Source organism: Denticeps clupeoides, chromosome 17, assembly GCF_900700375.1.
Source record: "Denticeps clupeoides chromosome 17, fDenClu1.1, whole genome shotgun sequence".
In the NCBI taxonomy this organism is placed as follows: Eukaryota; Metazoa; Chordata; class Actinopteri; order Clupeiformes; family Denticipitidae; genus Denticeps; species Denticeps clupeoides.
The window spans coordinates 14,522,801-14,544,495 of record NC_041723.1 but is presented as its reverse complement, the minus strand read 5'-3'; the positions used below and the strand labels follow the sequence as shown (position 1 = coordinate 14,544,495).

Genomic DNA, 21,695 nt, shown 5'->3' with positions numbered 1-21,695 from the left:
GCATACGTGCTGTGAGTCAGAATAAGACACCTTTGTTGGAGTGCTAAACCACTTATGCAATTTTGCAGCCAAGATGGTGCTCCAGCATTCCAAAATTTGCTTTTGGTTCATTATGAATAATCATAAGATTGAGATAAAGCAGAGGCAGAGTAGTGCTGGAGCGATAAAATAAATAAAAAAAATAAATAATGGTATCTCTGGAAAAGTCGGACATGCCCCCCCCCGTCCTGCATTTGTAGTTCCCGTGGTTTGTTGTGTTATTTTCTGCTGCAGGCGAAGGTTCAGCAGTTCAGCCCTTTTAAGCGTGTCTGAGAACTAAACTTTTCCTGGCCTGAAGCACAAAAGCACGTTTGACTAAATGACCCGTGTGAGACAAGCAACTCAACAATGATCTCAATGTATGGGTCTGTGTGTGTGTGTGTGTGTGTGTGTGTGAATATACATGTTATCACACTAATTTTTTGTCAAGTTTTAATTGAGATTTTCATAATGCTGATAGAAAAGTTCATAGCTCATGATGAAAAAAAGTGTGTTGATAAGTGAGGAGCACTGAATGTGAAGTCGCCTGGCCCTTCTGCAGAATAATTTAGAACAGATCTCTGTAAACAACGATGCATTTGCGTTTGATTAATTTGCATTTACAGATTGTGAAAGTGAAATTTCTCAACAACACATATTCATTTCAGAGCAGTGTGCTCTTTTAACTTGTCACAAGCAAAACATATGACGGAAACAAGCGTGCTATTACAAGGCGCAAGCGGTCATGATCAACTGTTACACTGTGAAGAGATTCAAAGCTGTTTGAAGATGGTGGACCGTGGGGATCAGTTAAACTATTTAGAAAATGTCCGCTAACGTTTCCTTTCCTCATCGCCGCCGTAGTTCATGTTCAAGGGACTTTCTGCGGAGGCTTTCTGTGGCCGGCCTGTCAGCAAACAACCCCCACCCGTGGGTGAGATTTGACACAAGGGCCGCAGCGGTTCATAACAACTGCACAAAAGTAGAGCAGGCCTGCCCATTTATGTCCTCTTCCACTCACACGAGGACCTTAGCCTGTCTTTGGCCCTGGGAGAGCAATATCAAAGCTGCAATACTGCAGTACGTTCCAGCTTTCACTGGGAGCGGTGGTGTTGTCACCTTCAACCACAAGCAAGAGCCTTTTTTTCACGTGCCGCCTTGCACTATCAGGTCAAGTTCACAAGCATTGTAGCCTGGTGCTGCAATAACAGACTGCACACGTTCCTGCTAATAAAACTAACGAAGGCTTTCAGAAGAAGTCATATCGTTCTGGTTAGAGGGGTGATCCTGAGCCTGTGCCCTGTACAGCTAGTGTACAGGGCACAGTACAGTACAAATGCATTTGTTGCCAAATGCAAATGGTGCCCCCCCATTCCTGTAAATATATTTGATGCAGCAAATCTACTAAATTGTTCACATTAAATAAAATTGAGTTACAAAGGTAAGCTAAGGCATTACACACACACACACACACACACACAGGAAGCTCACACATTTATGCACTCTTTCACATATGCACAACATGACATTGTGCAAAGTACAGCTGTACATCATTTTATGCATTTTATGTATTGAAGCATTGAGTCAATTCCCTGTGAATATTGTAATACCACAGATAATAAGCATCCATTTTATGTGTTGCTAAATGAAGCTATAAATTGTCAGAGGTCACTCTGCGGCATTTACATACAGAAAGCCCTGCCACTCTCTTGCAGCTCAATATGGTCAGCAGCAATTCAGCACACTCATCAAATCCTACAGATGACCTCACCTTTCCCACGCACTGACCTGGACCACAAATCAATCACCATTTATCAAGGTAAACATAGACCCAATATGATGTTAAATCATGCAAAGTGCTTGTTAGATGCATGTATGCATGTATCTGCAGGAAAAAAAAATATTGTATGTGGGTGATCCTTCGGTGAACGTCATTTTTGGTGAACTTCTTATCCTCCTCAGGCCAAAGGCTAATGGTACAAATTACGCCCCCTGCTATGGACACTGCCTTCCCCCATAAAGGTGCTGGTATCTAACTTGGGAGTCTAACACAGTGGGGTCAGTCTGTAGAGACAAGGGATGTGTTTTCAAAAGCAGTTCCTTAACATCAGCTGAGAGTCTCCAGCCCCCAGGGGTCGTATTGGAGCTTGTGTCAGCTGCACTTCCTGCTGGGCGCCTTCTACAGTGCAGATGACTCACAGCTCCAGGAGAGAGGCAGCAAAGGCCACAGAGAGAGAGAGAGAGAGAGAGGGCATTAGACAGTCAATGACAAATTCTCTTATCTTTCTCATACTTACACACACATAGAAAAATATACAGCACTGTGCAAGTTCTATAAACTAAGAATGCTTTCAAAATTAAAGTGTTCATAGTTTATTGTCATCACAGTGCAGTGAATGAATAGAAGAGAAATCCGATATTTTTATTGTGAGTGAGCACACTTTGCATTCAAAACAGCATCAATTCTTCTAGAATTTTGAAGGAACTCTGCTGGTAGGTTGTTCCAAACCATATCTTCGGTACCTGTACAGTAGGCTTCTTTCTCTGTAATACCAAATGGTCTAAATGATGTTGAGATCAGGTCTCTGGGGGGAGGCATATCATCACATCCTAGATTCTTTGTTCTTCTTTGCATGGAAGATTGTTCTTAATGACATTGTTTGCATGTTTGGGGTCATTGTTCTGCTGCAGAACAAATTTGGGGCTAGCCATCTACATACCTGATGGATACGTATCTGCCTGTATTTCTAAGCATTAATTAACAGATTTGTTATTCTGCACCCTAGTCCCTATTTTTGTACATAGTTGAGTTGCTTCGTTCCATGTCAGAGGTATGGCTTTTTTGGCTGCAACACTTATGTGAAGACCACTTCTCCAGACAGTAGAAGGGCGTACCTGGGTCCCGCTGGTTTCTGCAGGTTCTGAGCTAATGGCACTGCTGGACATCTTCCAATTTGAAAAATGAAATGAGCTTGATGTGTTTTTCATCTGCTTTCTTGGCCCACCACAGCATCTAGGACTGCCTGACTCTTAGTGCTTCTTCAAAAGAGCTTGAACAGCAGACCTCGAAACCCAAGTCTGCTTTGAAATCTTTGTCTAGGAGAGACAGTAGTATAACTAACTTGTAGCTTGTTGCTGTGCTGTATGACCTGTGTCATGAAACCGTCTGCCACAACTTAAACCTCCTACACAGCAGTTTCTGTTTCACTTAGATCTAGTGCTCACTCGCGCCTGTTTGGTATAATTGCTTGATCTTACACTTGCCTTTGTGTAAGTATAAAATCACAAAATTATGTTTGAAGGATAATAATACCAATGATTCAAATTTCCCCTTGGTTTACGCACATTGCATTTTTAAAATTGAATGCATTTTGAAAGCATTTCAAAGTACTGTACATACGCAGAATGTCTTGAGAAACAATGACTTAATGAAACCTATAATGTTGCATATGTGTTATATATGCAGTCAACTGTGTTTGGACACACCTACTTTTTGGAGGCTGTTTTGAAGAATCTAATAAGAAAAAAAAGAATGTCTGATGATTCAGATTCATCAGAGTCGTCTCTCTCGTTATCTTCATGACTGTTTTACACACTGTTGTCATTGTCAAAAGCAGCTTGTGTTCAACACTGTCTTGCTCAAGGTGGTTGAAAGTGTGGGTCTATATGTTTGTATGTCTCATTGTATCATGTGCATGTCCATATGTATTCACATTAATTATTGTTCTTCTTTCATTTTCAGCTAGAGGGCAAGTCCTCAAACTATTATTTTGCCATTAGGTTAATAAAGCCAGCAAGCACACACACACACACACACACACACACACACGTACTATGCAAGTGTGTAAAAGGCAGACATGGGAATAGAAAGAGAAACACCAGACTAAAGGTCTGGAGCTCATCCTCACTCACGTCTCCTCCACTTCATTCTTAAATAAGCCCAATGTGAGCGGGCAGGGCTGGGGTGGAGGGAGGGGGCGCTGTGTAATGATTAGGGCATGCTGGAGATGGCCTCACTGGTGTGAAAATCGGCCGGGCACAGATGTACAATACAACGGCCCGGCTTCGCTCTCCTGCCATCTCCTGAGGTGCCTGCTGTGAAAACAACACCCCTCCGCCTCCTCCACCTCCTCCTCCATCTCCTCGCCACCCCCCCCCCCCCCCCCCCCCCCTCACTCTCCCGCTCTTCAGTTGGATGGCAGCCTGACATACCAGACCCTGTTCGTTAGTGCATATTTTTACCCGCGTTACTAAATTAGGAAGCCAGGGAGGGAGAGGGGGCCGGCTGAGACTGCCAGAGTAGAAGAAGGCCCTGCTCAGACTGAGGTCCGCCGAGGGGCTTCGCCAGGACTATCAAGCGCCACTCTGGCCTCTGAAATAGCAGCCCGACAGGGACCGGGGCCAAACGGGGCGTAGGACGTCCCTGCCCAAGCAAACAAATAAACTGTTTTCCTTATTGAAGGCAGTGCCAGGTTCGAGCGGAAACAGCCACCCCGAGGAGTTTTAATAAGTTACCCTGGGCAGCGCTGTAAACAAGGTGTGTGCACAGTTTCAGCCGGGCCTTACCAGGATTATTTAAAATAGGCTGGCCTGTGGAGTCTCGAGTGACTAATTCCTTTCAGGAGCAGAGAAAACACACCTCCCAACCCAAAGCCACCCTGCCGGACCACTTCTCACGATACAGTGATGGATTGGGGTAAGAGGAGCTATTCATTTGCTACCATTAACCATGCATTTTCTGATGTGCTTGAGAAGGAACATGATCAGGAACATCTGGAACTTTGTCCATGAGTTCTGGAATTATGAGGAGGTTGATGTGGGGCTTATAGAGGTTGGGTTTATAATGTGTGACACAGGAATCCTTTTCTTGGCAAAGGTCCCTGGTGCTGAATGCAGAACGGCTCTACATAATATGAAGATAACTCAGCCGTCAGAAAGATGGAGCACAAACACACTCATCCACAGGGCAACAGGTGAGAGTTAAATATCAAAGAGCATCTGTCAGACATTCATAAATAAAAGATGGACCACACCGCCTTTCCCCAACAGCTAAGACATATTTCCTGAAACAATGCCCCATTTCCCAAAAACTATAAACGCAAGACCCAAAAGCACACAGCCTTCGGAATGGAAATGTCTTTTTCATGGTAAAAATGATCACTCCAGTCAAAACGCATTTTTCATCTAAACTGAATGTGGCATTCAAATATCACACAGATGCCAAAAAATACACATACCCAAAACCCCAAAAACACATCTACACTGTGCAAAAGGCCATTTTAAATGGAGTTTCAAAGACCTCAGTGGCCTATATTTAGATTTACAGCATTTATCAGATACCCTTATCGAGAGCGACTGACAATCAGTAGTTACAGGGACAGTCCCCCTGGAGACACTCAGTGTCAGGGACACATTGGTAGTAATTAAGGTTTGTGGTCTTCTGGTTGATAGATGGGTGTGTTATCCACTAGGCTACTACCACTCTTTGTTTACAAGTAAATGTTGCAGTAAGTGAATTTGGTTTAGTAAAAAGTTGTTTTAAATTACATTTATGAAAAGAATTGTATCGATAATCCATATGTTTGACAATATCCAATTAACTTAAACTATACATACTGGTAAAACTAGTAAACTATTTGAGACCGTGTCAAGACATTTGAGCCCACGGCAAGTTACGTAGGTTGTAAAGACTGAGATAGACCTGACGATTTACTGAAGATTTACTGAGTTATAATCACAAACATGTCAAAATGTTTTATGAATTTTTTTTATCTATTTTTAAAAATAGCAAATTCACTGACAGCTAACAGTTGACATCCCCCTCAACCATTTACTTGCTTTCTGTCAGCTAGTACCTCCCAAGGGCTGAAATTATTTATAAGTTTAAGTGCACTTACGCATTTTATTTGTGCTGAACTGTGCAAATGATTTACCAGTTAGTCCTGATGAGTTTGTGTGTTCTGCCTGAGGCTCTATCATATTAGTGACACTGATATCAAAAACTTATCATCACTGTGAGCTTTTACATTAATATGGGTGCATGCACAGATCAAATCATGTTAAGGGACAAAGCAATGAACTGTAGTTGTATAACATCTCCCTGGAATTTTCATAAAAATATTATTTTTGTTGAGTTGACTTTCTCACATTTCACCTGACAAGCACACACACACACACACACAAAGATTTTAAATGAAGCCTTGACTGTGGGAAATGCTAATTATAGGCTATGTGTAGGCCTGACAGCACTGTCTCTGCCAGCATGAACACGAAGACCATGCACAAGAGATATTTGTCATTTCTGTGATTGGTCGTCTTGTGGCCAGTGTTGTAGATGGATTTTGAATCAATGAAAACTATTCTCAAGATTATTTAATGCAAAGATTTTCTCTTTGAAAATTTGACAATAAGAGTACTGAAACAATGAGATTGTGGGCCTGGACTTTGGCATATAATAAACTTTTTTCTCTTTTTATTCAAATGTGAATAAAGATTTTATTAAGGTTGGTTTTGTTCTCCTCCAGAATCCTCTCTCAGATTTGGAAAAAGTTTCTTGAATTTTGGAAAAAGTCCTTTGTACAATGTCCCCTTGTTCCCTCCATTTCTGTCATTTCCATTCTACCACCAGACCAAGATAAACTCCTGTGTGGGGCTGAGGAATGAGGGAGTTGCTGTTGCCCCAAATAACAAGCTAGCGTGAGGGTAGCCAGGCTCCCTCTGCTCTTCGGGAAATGTATTATCCTGAAGACACAGAGGAAAAGCAGCAGATGTCCTCAGTTATATGGGCCCAGGGTGACATGGCCATGGAAGACCTCAGGATGGCGGCATACAGGGTGACATTGTCTCCGTCATCCACAAAGGAGTTCAGGTTGTGATGCCTGGAGATAATAATATTTTTAAATAGAGTAAAAGATGCTTTATTGATTAAAATATTTGTATCAGTGCCTGTGCAATTAATCTTTTTGGTTGTTAATATAATTAATTCAATATTTGAGAATTTTCAGGTGATTCAAGAGACATAATACCTATGCACAAAAATTAAAAAGTGTAGCACTATAAAGTACAGTTGGCTCTGTAACAATACATAGAGATGGTCAGTATAAAATCTGTGAAATATATAAGTTTTTCTGCAACATGCACTCTCTCAGCTGCCTGTTTGTGTTTTATGTAAGAATCCCATACCAGGAACCGAGGAAACCTTCTAATCTCTGACACTGCGACCCTCTGAGTCTTCTGAGCGGTATATCACTCAAACCAAAAAGCAAACAGAGCACACCATCCTTTTGTGAGCTTTTTGCTCACTGTGTGGGAGGTTCACTGCAGTTTGAAAATCAATACTTCTCCTCTCAACACATGGTCGTATCTGTCATAAGGAACCAGTCTGAGACTCTTTTGCAAAAAAAAAAAAAAAAGAAAAAGCAAAAAAACAACCCTGCAGGCTGGACGAATATCAGAAGTGCTGGGCAAATATAAAAAAAATGACCATGCGGTGAGCACAAGCATGGATTACAGTTGATTTTCCTTATATAGTTATTTACAGATATTGACAGTAGTTCATTAAGGGAAGATTGAATTTAGAGAATGCCTTGATTTTAGAAGGACCAGAGAGAATGGCTCCAGAAACCCATGCAGTGAGTATAAAAAAGGGGTGAAAGAGCTAATAATGAATGGGAATGGGACATGAGGAAAACACACCACTCCATCAAAGCGTTATCGGAAACCGAAACCGCTGTACTCTCAAATACTTTAAACAGTCTAGTTTTTTTTTATCAGTAAACAACTGTGATTTAGACAATCGAAATTTTCAAGAGGGGAATGTGACAAATTAGATGTGGTACGTTAGTGCCACCTGTTGGCCAATATTTGTAAAACGTAGGTAGTTTTTTTAAATTGTCATATATACTATCTATATAATCATCCCTTTTGTTATGCATTATGTTTAGATTAATTTGCCATCCTTGAGTTAAACATATCTTAGGAATGTTCTGTGAGATTCAAACCCCCTCCTGGTGAAAATTATATTAAAATATAATGAAAAGGTTCTGTTGCACTGGAGCCCTTTAGTGCCTGAAATAGCTCAATTTATAAGCCTCGCGCTGCTGACAGTAGTGTGCTCTATCCACTCCTGACTTTCACTATGCACCGCCAAAAGTAATGAGCATGAGTGTTAATTGATTGGAACTCCACCAAGCATGTCCACCGACAAACACCGCCGCAGATATGGCAGTATGAGATTTGGTGAATCCAGTAGGATAATTACATGGGCCTTGGGAGTCTGGCAAATGATGATGGATAGAGATTCTTCTAACAAGATTTCCACATGGCTGGAGAAGACTTTTATTAAATGTCTCAATTGGAAAATGATGGCTTCTTCCCACATGAGATAAGTACACTGTGGCCTGTGTGTCTTCATGCTCTGGGCCAATTGAGTATAAACTCATAAAATTCAGCCACACCAGAAAGTAATGGAGTAATAAGAAGTGCAATCTCCTCCAATCCTCTAATGCCCTCCAATGATCGCCTTCAAAATAAAGGATTTTTATGAGCTGTTAAATCCAATGAAAAGTGAAGCGTTTTATTCATCCTATTTATGGCTTTATCCCAGTGATTATCAGCGTATGCAATGATTGCTGCTAAATTACAGGTTTTCACTAATTTGTCACTTTATCTCCAGTCAAGTAAATGCTGTAACAGACAATTTAGTGGTATGTATAGTTCTACCATTTGTTGAAAGGTGAGGACCAGGTTGTTTTAATTTGCCAATATTAGGTCATGGTTAATAAACATAAGCTATTAGTCTATATCTTGAATATTTTGCAACTGTATTATAGCCATTGCAGCACAATGATCACCAGACAAATGCACACGAGGAATAATTGAACCATGAAGCAGATCTGAGCTTTAACAAATGGCTATGAAATTAATACTCACCTATGTTGAAAAGAATTTTCACTTTCAGATGTCGAAGGGATGGCTTGTTCTTTGCACTTTATGCACAGACATATCATTATAGCTGAAGTGAATAACAATGATTACAATTTCATGTGCCATTGGGCAGGCTATGTTAGACAGAAAGTGAAAATTTTGTACATTTACAGCATTTATCAGACGCAATCTGTAGACTTGTTCCAATAAAAAAGGGCACATATTAAAATTAAATATTTTTATTAATAATTAATAATTAAAATGTTAATATGGGCAAATATGCATCACATGTTGTCCTGGTCTGACAGCTCACATTATCTTTTAAATCATGTGGATGCCAGGGTACGTGTGCATCTCTGAACTGAGGAAGATGCAGTATGACCAATGGACTGCTGGCAAACCGTGCATTTTACCCTTCATATTTGGTTTTTAATTTGACATGTACAACCTACCTATACATTGTTGCTGACCAAGTACACTCTGTCATAGAAAAGGTGCTACTTGATGGAGGTGCCTTCTTTCAGCAGGAAATGCACAAATAAATCAACATGTCCTTTTATTTCTCCAGCGGCTGGTGCTCTGATGCAGTCAGCACAACATGGCAGTGGACTTCAGGAGATATTCCTCAAGGCTACTTACCCTCATTATATCAAGCAACCCAGTGTCTTATTCAAGTTACTGGGTACTACCATTTCTCAGGACCTGAGGTTGGAGACCAACATCTCCTCCATCCTCAAAAATAATCAGCAGAGCATGTACTTCCTTAGACAACTGAGGAGGTCCCGTCTTCCACAGGACCTGCTGATCCAGTTCTACACTACAGTCAATGTGCACTGTGCTCCTCCAACACGAAGCAGCCACTAAACAAGATAGGAACAGATTGCAACGGAAAGCAGAAAGGATCATTGGTGCCCCCTTCCCTCCATCCAGGACCTGTCCCTCACAGATCCCTGACACCCTGATACCCTAGATGATCTAGAAGCCTGCAGACAATGGCCGGCTGACACAGGGACAGTTTGTTTCGCCTCGCTATCACCCTCCTAAACAGTTGAACTGTCCCACACTTTGCAACTGCAATTTTTGTACGCTTGTGGTGTTATTTTTTTGTATTTGTCTGCATCTTGATCCTGTTACATTGTATACTGTTGTTGTTTGTGCTTGATAGACAACATTGACCGGAATCAAAGTGCTTGTATGTGTTTACTCACATACTTGGCCAATAAACACAATTCTGATTCTGATGAATGTATTGTTTTTTAACACGACAGATATTGTATTGTACTCTGGTGGGCTGAGAGAGGCCAGTTTTTTTTTTGTTTTTTTTTTGTGTGTGTGTGTGTGTGTATTATTGGTCAATAAATCATGGTGCTACAGAAAAAGAAAGTAAATGCATGAATGCAAAGTTACATATTGAAACTGCAAAAAGAAATTAAATATAATTATAAGCAGTCTTTTTTCTAAATTAAATTACAATTATGCTTTTATGTTAGACTTGTTGTTTGAAAAGTGCAGGAGCAACAGTGCATATTCACAAATGTTTGTAGCAAATTTTGGAAATGTAGACATAACAACAATATGCAATATGCAGAATAATGGAGGTTGAGAGGGAGCGGGGGAATGCAGAACAGCTCCAGACAGAACTAGACACGGTTTAATGTCTATATGTTATATCTACATTAATATGTAGGTAGAATTATTTACATAGACTAGAACGGTAAATGCCAGTGGCCGATTTCTGAAACCGCGTCATCGTGAGCACGACCATCCTCGAAATGATCATGTGACGCTGTCACGTGATCAGTGTGGACACAAGCAGCCAATAGCAGCCTTTGTTTACATCCGAGGACGTTGGTTACGCTGTTTTTTCCGCAGAACTAGGGAGGTGAGGTATTTTTAATATAAATGGCTACATAAAGATACATCGTTTTTTTTCCTATCGCGTGTTAATTATGTCAATTTAATTTACTGGCATGGCCAGCCGGTATAGTTGGTTCATTAACACAAATTAAAGGTAGAACTGTGAAACTTTTTTTTTACCCCGCATTTTATTGCTACTCTCATCAGTGTAAACTACTACTGCTACACAGTCTACTGATCAATGAATACAGAAGTAGGAAACGTGTCAGAAATATCAGTTTGTGAAGAGATGTTGGGTCCAGAGGAGAAGTTATCCGAGTGCAGCAGCAGAGTTCAGGCTCTGGCAGACGATCAACAGGTACATCTGTTCTTGTTGAGATGTCTTCTTATGTGTCAGGTGATCCATAAAACTATATTATGTCCAAGGATACGTGTTGTGTAAACATATACAGTACAGGCCAAAAGTTTGGACACCTTCTCATTCAATGTGTTTCTTTATTTTCATGACCATTTACGTTGGTAGATTCTCACTGAAGGCATCAAAACTATGAATGAACACATGTAGAGTTATGTACTTTCTTCAAAATCGCCACCCTTTGCTCTGATTACTGCTTTGCACACTCTTGGCATTCACTCGATGAGCTTCAAGAGGTCGTCACCTGAAATGCTTTTCCAACAGTCTTGAAGGAGTTCCCAGAGGTGTTTAGCACTTGTTGGCCCTTTTGCCTTCACTCTGCGGTCCAACTCACCCCAAACCATCTCAATTGGGTTCAGATCCGGTGACTGTGGAGGCCAGGTCTCCACTTTTTGTTAAGTACATAACATGAGTTCATTCATAGTTTTGATGCCTTCAGTGAGAATCTACCAATGTTAATGGTCACATTGAATGAGAAGGTGTGTGCAAACTCTTGCGCTGTACTGTACTTACATATATGCTCTCCTCCTTCTTGTCCTCAGTTTGATGAGTGCCTCAAAGAGATGGTGCGCTGCGTGGCCCTGACCAGACTAGTGTACGGGGACAAGGACCTGAGGCTGGCCCAAGGTCATACCAGATTAGCGGAAGCCTACCTTCGGTTTAAAGGTGATTTTTTTAAATTTGGGGTTTTTTTTTCATGTTACTGCAATTACTTTTTTCACTTAAAAATTGTTTTAATAAGGCAGTGATTGTTCTTTTTTTAGCTTTTTCAGCACTTGCTCTATGAATAAAACTTGCCTTAAATGCTTTCAAATACTTCTCAACATCAACTGGGATATATTTTGACTCCAAACTACAATGATCACATTTTCTAATATGCTTAGCATAAAAACTTTTAAAATGATAAGAAAGGGTTCTTCCTCCAATTTATCAACTGGAATCCTCCCAACTCACACCTCCAAGAAGTTCATATCAAGTCAAGTCATTTCAGCTACATACAGGTTAGACAGTGCATAGTAAATCGATACAAGGTTTTTCCAGAACATTAAGACAAACTTAACGACTGACGTAAAGTGCATGTGTGAGACAGAGACAAACCAGGCTACATAAAGAGCAAACATGAGACCCGGGCACATATGGGACACAGATAAGGGCTTCTTTGTTCTCTTCCTGATATAGATGTTGTCTTCCCTTTTCTGTCTCCCTTTTTTTCTATTTTCTCTATCAGGGACACTGTTTGAACTATTACAAGTTTTGTTATGTCCTTGCACTTTCATCTTGACCCGTGGATTTGCTTCAGATCTATCGAGTGGAATGGCCTTGTGGAATTGCTTGTTAGTTTTTTTAGAAACAGACAGTTCTTATTTTACATGAACGTCAATTATTATGCCAAAAAATGGGAGCTGGAGTATTTTTCTCAGAAGTTTTCCCTGGTTTGATCCCTCAGGATGGGCAGCCCAGGCCCATGATCACGCTTCTACAGCTCAGCAGCTCCTCTCCAGCTGCTGTTCCAGCACCAGCCAAATGGAGGACAGAGTGTCAGTCCTCACCACTCGTCTGAGCCTCTTTCAAACACAGGGTGGCGCTGCATTACTTTTGGGCAAATATCCTTTGAAAATGTTTAGGGTTTTCTCGATGATACAGTGTTCTTCTCTTCAGCCAGAATGGACTACAAAATGTATAATTTTGGGTCAGTCTCTTTATTACATGAGATGGAAAGAAACGCCTTAACACTCTCTGAACTCTTGCGGAAGCGGAGTCATCCTTGCGTAAGGCTGAGGGGCTCATAGCAGACCTCCGGGAACTGGGACGTATGAGTCAGGAGGAATGCTTGGAGGCTGAATTGGTCATTCGTAGCGGCTTATCCAGGTATTCTCATCCAGACACAAAGCATTTGCTGCTTCAACGTGTCAAACGGATCTCACGTTGTCACAGAGTGGAGTAAAAGTAGAGAGCTCTTCCTATTTACTTGATGCCTCAGTGTATCACATGCTTTGTTCTATTTATTTCCCCCGCAGTGCCACTATATCATGTTCAGGGACGGCCCCAAATATTTTGGCGCTGCTCAGGCAAATCTTTATTTAATTTGCCCTTACAGTTTTTGCAGAGGTCAACTGGATTGACTGGATGGGTGTACAGTCCATTAATTCCTGGTTTCAAAAGTTTTTACTTTTTTTTTTTTTCCTCCACCAGTGGAAATCGCTAACAAACATGGCTCCGCCTGAAGGGGGCGCTCCAACATAGCAAATGTGTCTTTATGCACTTTACAACTGGGGTGGATCCGCTCTTGCAGTAGGTGGGTGTTGCTCTCCGCAGAGCTATAAATTATATTGCCCGGTGAATTTACGTATGTCAGAATGTGCACATCAGTAGGAGATGTATAAAGCGAGAGAAAGCGGTGGTCAGGGGTGACAGCCTTGCTCTATCGCTCTTGCTCTCTCGCCTGCTGGAGCTCTGAAGCCAACAGCCAAGTGAACCCCCCACCCCTGCGAATATTACATGAGTGCTCTCACCATGCTGACCTTCACGGCGCAGCCATCTAAAATAAACGCTCTGTAATGTGTGATGGGCATCGGCGTTATTAGATCGAAAAACTGAACAAGAAATGATAACACTTTTTATTTTAATGGCCATGTGTTGGGAGGTCACAATTTGACTGAATGCACCAGTAATGGTTTAGATGCCTTCGTGTCAGCAGGTGTCTGTCAGCATCATTTGATAGCTTGTACTGATATTGATCATGTCCCTGTGGGCTAGTCTGTCAAAACTGATAGCATAAGGATGACCTTGTTGTTATGGGGCTGTGTTTTTTTTTTTTTTATATAGAAAACAGCAGGATTTGACTTTTCATACTACTAGTCCATATGTCAATGTGAGGCGTTCACGAACTAACAATGCTCAACATTTTCACTTACAAGTACATCTTGGCAGCAAAATAGTTTGATTGGATTAATTTCCACCATCTCTAGCTGATCAATACTTTTGTATATTTGACTGTGCATGACTAAACATTTTTTTCCCCCTACAACCTTACACAAGTTTGTTTACTCGCTGTGTGATGCTGCAAAAATGTGCAGACACTGGCAGGGATGAGCGCTTCCTAAAGCTCTTTTGTCGGACGACTATGAACCTGGCATGGCCTGAATTGAGCAGGCCAGTGGCTCCTGGGATCAGTACACGGGTTGATCACAGAGAATGCAGCACACAAAACCTGCCAACAAAGGAACGGGCGCAGCACAGTGCACTTTAGAGTCCAGATGGACCGTGTCCATGGAGCCTATGTCACTGCTGTTTGTAATTTTGGCATAATCAGAGTTCAGTTGCATAATGATTTCAAAGAGGTAGCTTCAATATCTTGAACTACACAAAAAGAAAATGTCGACCCCCAAGGGAGTGCTATACTAAACACTATTTGGTTGGTTTGGTTGCTAAGCAACATAATCAATAAAACATGATTCATGGTTAGACAGTGCATTTAGACCTTGCTGTGGTATAACTTCGGCAGTATATAATAAAAAATGTGTGTGTTTGTGTGTGTGTGGTATCTACACAGCATATAACACTCCATACTGATACATGTTTTACTGTAATTTTATGAAAGAGTGAGTGTGAGAGGGGCAGTGAAGCCCCTTCTTTTCTGATGTTGCCGTTCCAGTATGCCTCAATGTGTTCAAGCTGTTTTTTTTGGCACACTTAATACTGCACCAGAGTCTTATGTCATCCAGATTCCTGAACGATTTCAAAGGGAAAAACTCAAAACACTCACTGCAACAATGGACAATGGCACAACTGTGTTGAAAGAAAAGAACATCTGATTTCCAGCGCAGGCGGCATTGATTCCTTCTTCAGAGTCCGTCTCTGTTTTCGTACTTTGCTTGACTACTCTGCTTCCTTTCAGAATCAGGGCCAAACCGTTGAAGGCCGGCCTATGTCAGATCTGCCTGGTGATGTTTACTAAGCAGAGGGCCATGTGTGCGTCTTGGCAGGTCATGCTAAAATTCCTAATTACATTATATCGCTGCACTCTGGGCGATTAATTCAATTTGAACCTCAGATTATGATTATTTCCTCCCCGAGCAGTCACGAGAGCGGATGTTGAATGGAGGAAATGTGCTCTCTGTTAGCTATGCCCTGTAAGGACACTTGACTAGAACATCAGATGAAGTTATACTTGTGTAAAACTGGTTTGTGGAGTAACTCTGAGCCCTGATGTTAAACACAATCAGTGAACATTTCACTGATTGGAGTCATTAATTTAATTGCTTGGTTGAATTACTTTGCCTAATGATCTAATTTCTACAATAGGAAGTTTGATAGTAAGTGCATTCCATTCATCAGGGTAAATACAACATTATGTTATAATACTTTTTGATGTTTTTCCGAGGCCTGGGTAATTTACTGCCAAATTTGCGTCTACTGCGCCTGTCATTAGTGGAAACGCTTCACAAACAACAAATACAGTACAGGCCAAAAGTTTGGACACCTTCTCATTCAATGTGTTTTCTTTATTTTCATGACCATTTACATTGGTAGATTCTCACTGAAGGCACCAGAACTATGAATGAACACATGTGGAGTTATGTACTTAACAAAAAAAGGTGAAATAACTGAAAACATGTTTTATATTCTAGTTTCTTTGCTCTGATTACTGCTTTGCACACTCTTGGCATTCTCTCAATGAGCTTCAAGAGGTCGTCACCTGAAATGCTTTTCCAACAGTCTTGAAGGAGTTCCCAGAGGTGTTTAGCACTTGTTGGCCTGTTTGCCTTCACTCTGCGGTCCAACTCACCCCAAACCATCTGGATTGGGTTCAGGTCCGGTGACTGTGGGGGCCAGGTCTCCACTTTTTGTTAAGTACAGAACTCCACATGTGTTCATTCATAGTTTTGATGCCTTCAGTGAGAATCTACCAATGTAAATGGTCATGAAAATAAAGAAAACACATTGAATGAGAAGGTGTGTCCAAACTTTTAGCCTGTACTATATGTTTAGTGAAAATCAAACATTTATAAATTACATTTCAATGACATTTCAAGCTAGATTTAAGATAAAAAGGACATTTACTACTAATTTATCTAAGTATAGATATGAAACTTTATGAAGCATGTTTGGGTCATCTTTTAATCATGAATGTCATTATAAGTGATCACCTGTTTCCTACATTTCTTCATGTTCACAGGTGACGCAAGTGTCACTGATTGGTTGAGCAGTGGAAACAACATTTATTAGACCATGTCTGCTGTGTCCTTGACAGGATGAGATTGAAGTCTGGGCTGCTGGTGCAGAATGCTGGTGGAGCGGTGCTTTGCTTCCAGGATGATGTCACAGTGCTAGGCCCACGCCCAGTGAAGGCTGGTGATGGCTGAGGACTGAAGGCTCATTGTGTGTCTCTGAATAGAACCAAATGGGGCAGAGGCCCCGCAATCAGAAGGTTGCAGGTTCAAATCCCGATCCGCCAAGGTGCCACTCTGGCCCCCAGCACCGCTGCTGTCTGACCAAACCCTAATAAAGTCATAGGCCGAATTCTGCTGCTCTGTGGGGCTTCATGCTGTAGCTCAGAAGGACATGTTTGGCTGTGGTGAGAAGCTCTTTGTTTATAATCATGGTCCCGGACCTGCTGCAGGACCCTCCTCGGGGACAAATCTCTGAGAATTCCGCCAGAGAGGACGAAAGCTGCTTTGTAACTGGACTGTCTTGTAAAAGCCTCTCCCGCTGCGTCGTTTTCTACCAGATCCTGCCCTCAACCCCTCCACCCAGGCCCCACTTTTGGCCCGGCTTCAGCCGGTTACCGGCCCAGCGGAGCCAGCAGTTTATATATTGATGCATGCTCTTTATGGCTCCACATGCTCACTGAGCGTGTTTTTCTGTGCTGTAGGGTGTACCAGCGTCAGGGCCAAGCCGAGGAGGCTCTGGCACAGTGTGAGAGGGCCCTGGAACTGCTGGAGAGGGCTGGCAAAGAGGACAAACTGTGCGCCGTCTATACGGACATGGCAGCTATTCACCAAGCCAAGGGCTTTTTGGACAAAGCCATAGTATCTCTTCAACAGGTAAAGCACTGTAAGCAGCCCTGCCTAGTTCAGATACATTCTAGTCAGCCCCTCACTTATTCACGATTCTGTGTGAAATGTGAAGATCCGGTACAGTGCATGGCTTTTGTGGGTAATCTTTCCTCACTGGGCCGGGTAGATACGTGATATGTCTTACTTAATAAGAACCTGCCTCGGTTTCCTCTCCCTCGCTCTGCAGGCCCATGCCTTTGCTCTGAGTCAGGGCCCAGGGGGGCTGGAGGGGGCGCATGTCGCGCACAGCTTGGCTCTGGCCTGCTCCTCCGCTGCAGACCCCCACCACAATGGTGAGTGTTTTCCCATCGGTCTGCTTTTCGGGGAACAGTGAGAGAAGAGCCTATTTCTACAGCTGGGGCGTGGTGTTTGTTCCAGAAAAGACTTGATTCTACACACGTGCATATATCAGCTGCCTGTTTATTTCTATGGCAGCCATTCCTAGTCCATAAATTTTTTTTTTTCAAAACCAACGCAGCTTCTTCAGCATGGTGAGCTGACATGAAGATTAGATAATCACAAATTAGATGAATTGTCTACAATGTGTCCATTGCAAAAGTGTGCACACTCCTGTTAAAATGCCAAGTTCTTGCTCTAATTGCTTTTCTAATTCATATAACTTTTTAATAATTTTTTGTAATCTTATTTACTACATCACAAAAACCTGTAATTTTGTGCAAGGTTCTATCTCCCTGTCTGTCTCTCTCTCTCTCTAGCAAATGATCTCAAGTAAATGATATGGTGATGTGGTTCAGGCTAAAGATAGTTAGAATGGACTGTGATTGGAGAACCTGTGGGAATTCATGAAATACACTCTATAGTTGTCGATGTACCAGTAAAATTGGCACAGTGCAGGTACTGAGCAGTATTCCTCCTGTGTGTGTGTGTGTGTGTGTGTGTGTGTGTGTGAACGATTAGACTCGGCAGCTCATTACTTTGAGGAGAGCCTAAGCGCTTACCGGACTGTGGTGGGAGCGCAGGACGCAAAAACCCTTGCCGTGCAAGACGACTACTGCCGCTTCCTCCTGCAAACCAACCAGCATGAGGTCAGCCCTGCCCTGCCGCTCAGAGAAGCAGCTGTAGGGCCAGTCTGAAGTCAGAGAATCGACCCCATCTGAAACCTTGACAGTGTGTTAGATGATAAGAATACCTGCCTACTTTTATGTGGAACGAAAGTGAAAGTGTTGCTTTGCATTTCTCGTATCAACCCTGCACTGAACGTGCGGAAGTGTTCATAGTACTGATGAGGATTTAGATTTTTATATGTGACAGTTTCATATCCTGATATGTTTCAGGACATTGTTAATGACCAGGCATTCGCATGCATGTTTGTGGGTAATGTTTTCAGAGGTGTGTGGAGATCCAGAAAGAATCTCTTCCCCTGAAAAGGAACACATTCGGAGACCTAAGTGCTGAGGTGGCCGACACACTCCAGCTGATCGGAGGAGTGGAGATGACTCAAGGCTTGATGAAACAATCCCACAAAACAATGAAGAAGGTACAATAGGATAAGAAAACACACCAAAAAGAACAAACAAGACCAAGTCATTTGTTATGCGAAAAAGTTTAATATGCGTGAGATGGGTGGCTTTGAAAGGGTGTATTTCCTCTGAGACGTTTTCATTGGTTTAAATGCTGATTTCCGTGGACACACAGTAATCTTCTGCTCCAATATGCACTTAATTCCTAATTATAACTACAAATGGCAGACACTGGGGGCATGTACTACATGCTTAGAAAAAGTACACTCTTATCCAGAAAGGACAATGGCAGGGTGTGTTTGTAGGTTTTCACTCCAACTTCCTAATTAGTTTCCTAAAGTGGGAACTTACTTTTAGTTTTAACAGCTGACCTAAAAAGTTGTCCCATACACACCTAAGCCTTTTAAGTTGATGCTCATGTGCCTGGTGTGTATTGTTGTGTAGGGAAGTGTGTGCTGTTATGCAAATTGCTATAAATGCTAAACTCTTAATGATGTGGCGACAAATTGCTGTGTTTATGTGCATGACTCCGCTATTTCTGTCCAGTTTATTAATAAACTGTGAAGAGAGGGTTATAGTGTGTGTAGTGTGTAAATAGTGTTATAGTGTGTGTAAAGCCTTGATCGTGGCTTTATGGATACGCTGTACTGAAGAAAGGAGCACTGACACGGCGAGAGCTGCTTCTGCTTTGCCTGGAATGTTCCAAGGCTGAGTGGCTTGAGCTCTCATTGCTAATCCTGGCGTGGAGCTTCAGCAACGACATGCTCCCTGGTGTAAAATGTCACACAGAGTGACTCTACGCTTTCAGCTGAATCGGGCCCCGTGAGCTCTGATGGGAGATGGGAACTCGGCTGACTGCTGTCAATTAAAGAGACAGTGGCCCCATTTACCATGGTATTCCACAGAGTCCTTCTACAGGCATGTTACATCTGCATGGTAACACATGAGCCTTCTTTTTAGAGCAGACGCAGCCGCGACGTATATATGAGTATAGTAAAAAGTATATATGCATGTCTTTATATACACAGTTGTTAGACACTATAGGTATATTTTAGAGGTGTAACACAGGACTATTTTCTTATTTTCCGTGTGAATAATTTTTTTTTAAATAGATAAAAATATATATATATTTGAGTCAGTGACAAAGTTCTAATAATGACTTTTATTTAAGCTATCTGTTACTTTTTTCTTTTAAGACTAAGTGATGCTGATCATGGGAATCTCTACATTTATGGAGATATTCCATTATTTAACATACATTTCCAGCAACTATAGTCCTTACAAATGATTTGGTGTTTGATCAAATAACATTTCTAAATGAAATTTCAACTTTTTTTCAGTGGTGTATGTGGGGACTACTATCCATTGGTTTCTAATAATGTGTCCAGGTTGTGTATTTGTAATACACTGAAAATACTTTTGATGAGCATCACAAAACTTTAGCCACACTTGCTGCAATGCATCACACATGACATTTATATTACTTTTCCTTTTACGTCTGTTATTTCAGTCCCAATAAACAAAAGTGAAATGGCTAATTGACTGGAACCAGGATGACTGCGAGCTAAGAAGCCCTGTTGCTATGTTGCTTTGTTATTGTAACTACGAACAGGGGATCCAAGTCTCCTAGCATGAACCCCAGGCCCCACACTCGGCTCATCTTCAGGCCTGTAACCTTTCCACGTTGGCCCTGTCAGATAACACGTGATATCATGTTCTTTCTCCCATAATCATGACAACAGCTGCACTATGAAACAGAAGAGACTATGTTTGGTGATCTGGATCTGATCCAGTGGTGGCTTTCGGAGGAAAGAGCGGGGTATGAAAACAGATGATCTCATTATGTCATACGGTGTCGTTTCCTGATTGTTTTAGCATGTATGAACACGAGTTGAAGGAAATACAGTGTGTAGGGCACAGATGCCCATGGCGATGCAGGACTGGGTTGTTTTCCATTGCATCAGAGAAAAATGAAGTGTGTGAAAAGACTGAAACAGGACTTTGCCTGGTTTTTCTTTAAAGGGTCTGTTGTGATGACGTAATTTTCGCTGATTGTGGAAAAATTGTGTAATCACTATGAAATCTTTTCTGAAATGTGTGTTCTAATGAAAACCAGAGGCTTTATAAAAGGTGGCTGATCTTTTTATCCCGCCTGAGATATGTTGTGTGATTTTTGGACATGGCAGTAATGTGATATCGCAGTGCATCAGACAAATATATTAGTGAAATAAAACAAGACATGAAGTAGTTCTACTTTTTTATTTGATAATTTCAGTGCCTTGAAGTTTGCAGCTTGCTGTACGGCCCACAGCACAAGAAAACCAGGACCACACAAAAAACAGTGGATATGTTGTCACAGTAAGCTGGCCTTCAACAGTTATTGCAGGTATTGCTTGTGTAGCCTGCAGTATAATGGATAATGTGTGTTTTATTTTGTGAATCACAGAGTCCCAGAGGTTTCCGAAACTCAGCGAAAAGGGAGCAGTCTACAAACAAGACCTCGATTCTCCGCTGTTGTACCTTCTCATACCACAAAACCGGCTGAGGAATATCTGTCTGAATCACAGCAGTCTTTTACTTTGGGACTAAATTAGCATGATGTTACCAGGAGGATGCATCACACATTGAAGGACAACAAAAATTTTTTAATTATTTTTGACCCGTGACAATATTTAGATGGAATGATGAACCAATTCTTTCCATTCCATAGGTATAATATTCCAGTTTCTAAATGTATAATTTTTTATAATAATTCATTAAACATTAAATAAAACATTCCTTTACATCTTTCTTCAAATGCAGTGTTTCTCCAAATACAGCATGTTTCTTGCAATGGCAAGAAACTACTAATGTGTTTTAAAGCTAGAATTCCACACCTGAACATCAAGCTAGCCCTTTTTTATCGTATGCAATGTGTAATGTTTGCATTTTAGCATCATA

General features: G+C 41.5%; 1 protein-coding gene and 1 long non-coding RNA gene across 4 annotated transcripts; both read left to right on the top strand.

Moving 5' to 3' along the window:
• Positions 1-4,334: 4,334 nt before the first annotated feature.
• On the top strand, positions 4,335-9,973 carry LOC114767164 (uncharacterized). 3 transcript variants are annotated; one of them, XR_003742900.1, is made up of 4 exons: positions 4,335-4,555; positions 4,641-4,714; positions 4,895-4,991; positions 9,512-9,973. It is a non-coding gene; the product is annotated as an uncharacterized LOC114767164 (long non-coding RNA). The 3 variants fall into 3 exon arrangements; XR_003742898.1 differs by having other exon boundaries at positions 4,335-4,714; XR_003742899.1 differs by lacking the exon at positions 9,512-9,973 and adding an exon at positions 6,647-6,862 and having other exon boundaries at positions 4,335-4,714.
• An 801-nt stretch (positions 9,974-10,774) lies between these two features.
• ttc23 (tetratricopeptide repeat domain 23) lies at positions 10,775-21,533 on the top strand. Its single transcript, XM_028958414.1, has 11 exons — positions 10,775-10,825; positions 11,008-11,158; positions 11,758-11,881; positions 12,663-12,819; positions 12,959-13,084; positions 17,091-17,262; positions 17,462-17,567; positions 18,193-18,320; positions 18,623-18,772; positions 21,031-21,113; positions 21,202-21,533. The coding sequence occupies exons 2-11, from the start codon at positions 11,042-11,044 to the stop codon at positions 21,347-21,349; spliced, it is 1,311 nt and encodes a 436-aa protein (XP_028814247.1). The 5' UTR covers positions 10,775-10,825; positions 11,008-11,041; the 3' UTR covers positions 21,350-21,533.
• The last annotated feature ends 162 nt before the right edge of the window (positions 21,534-21,695 follow it).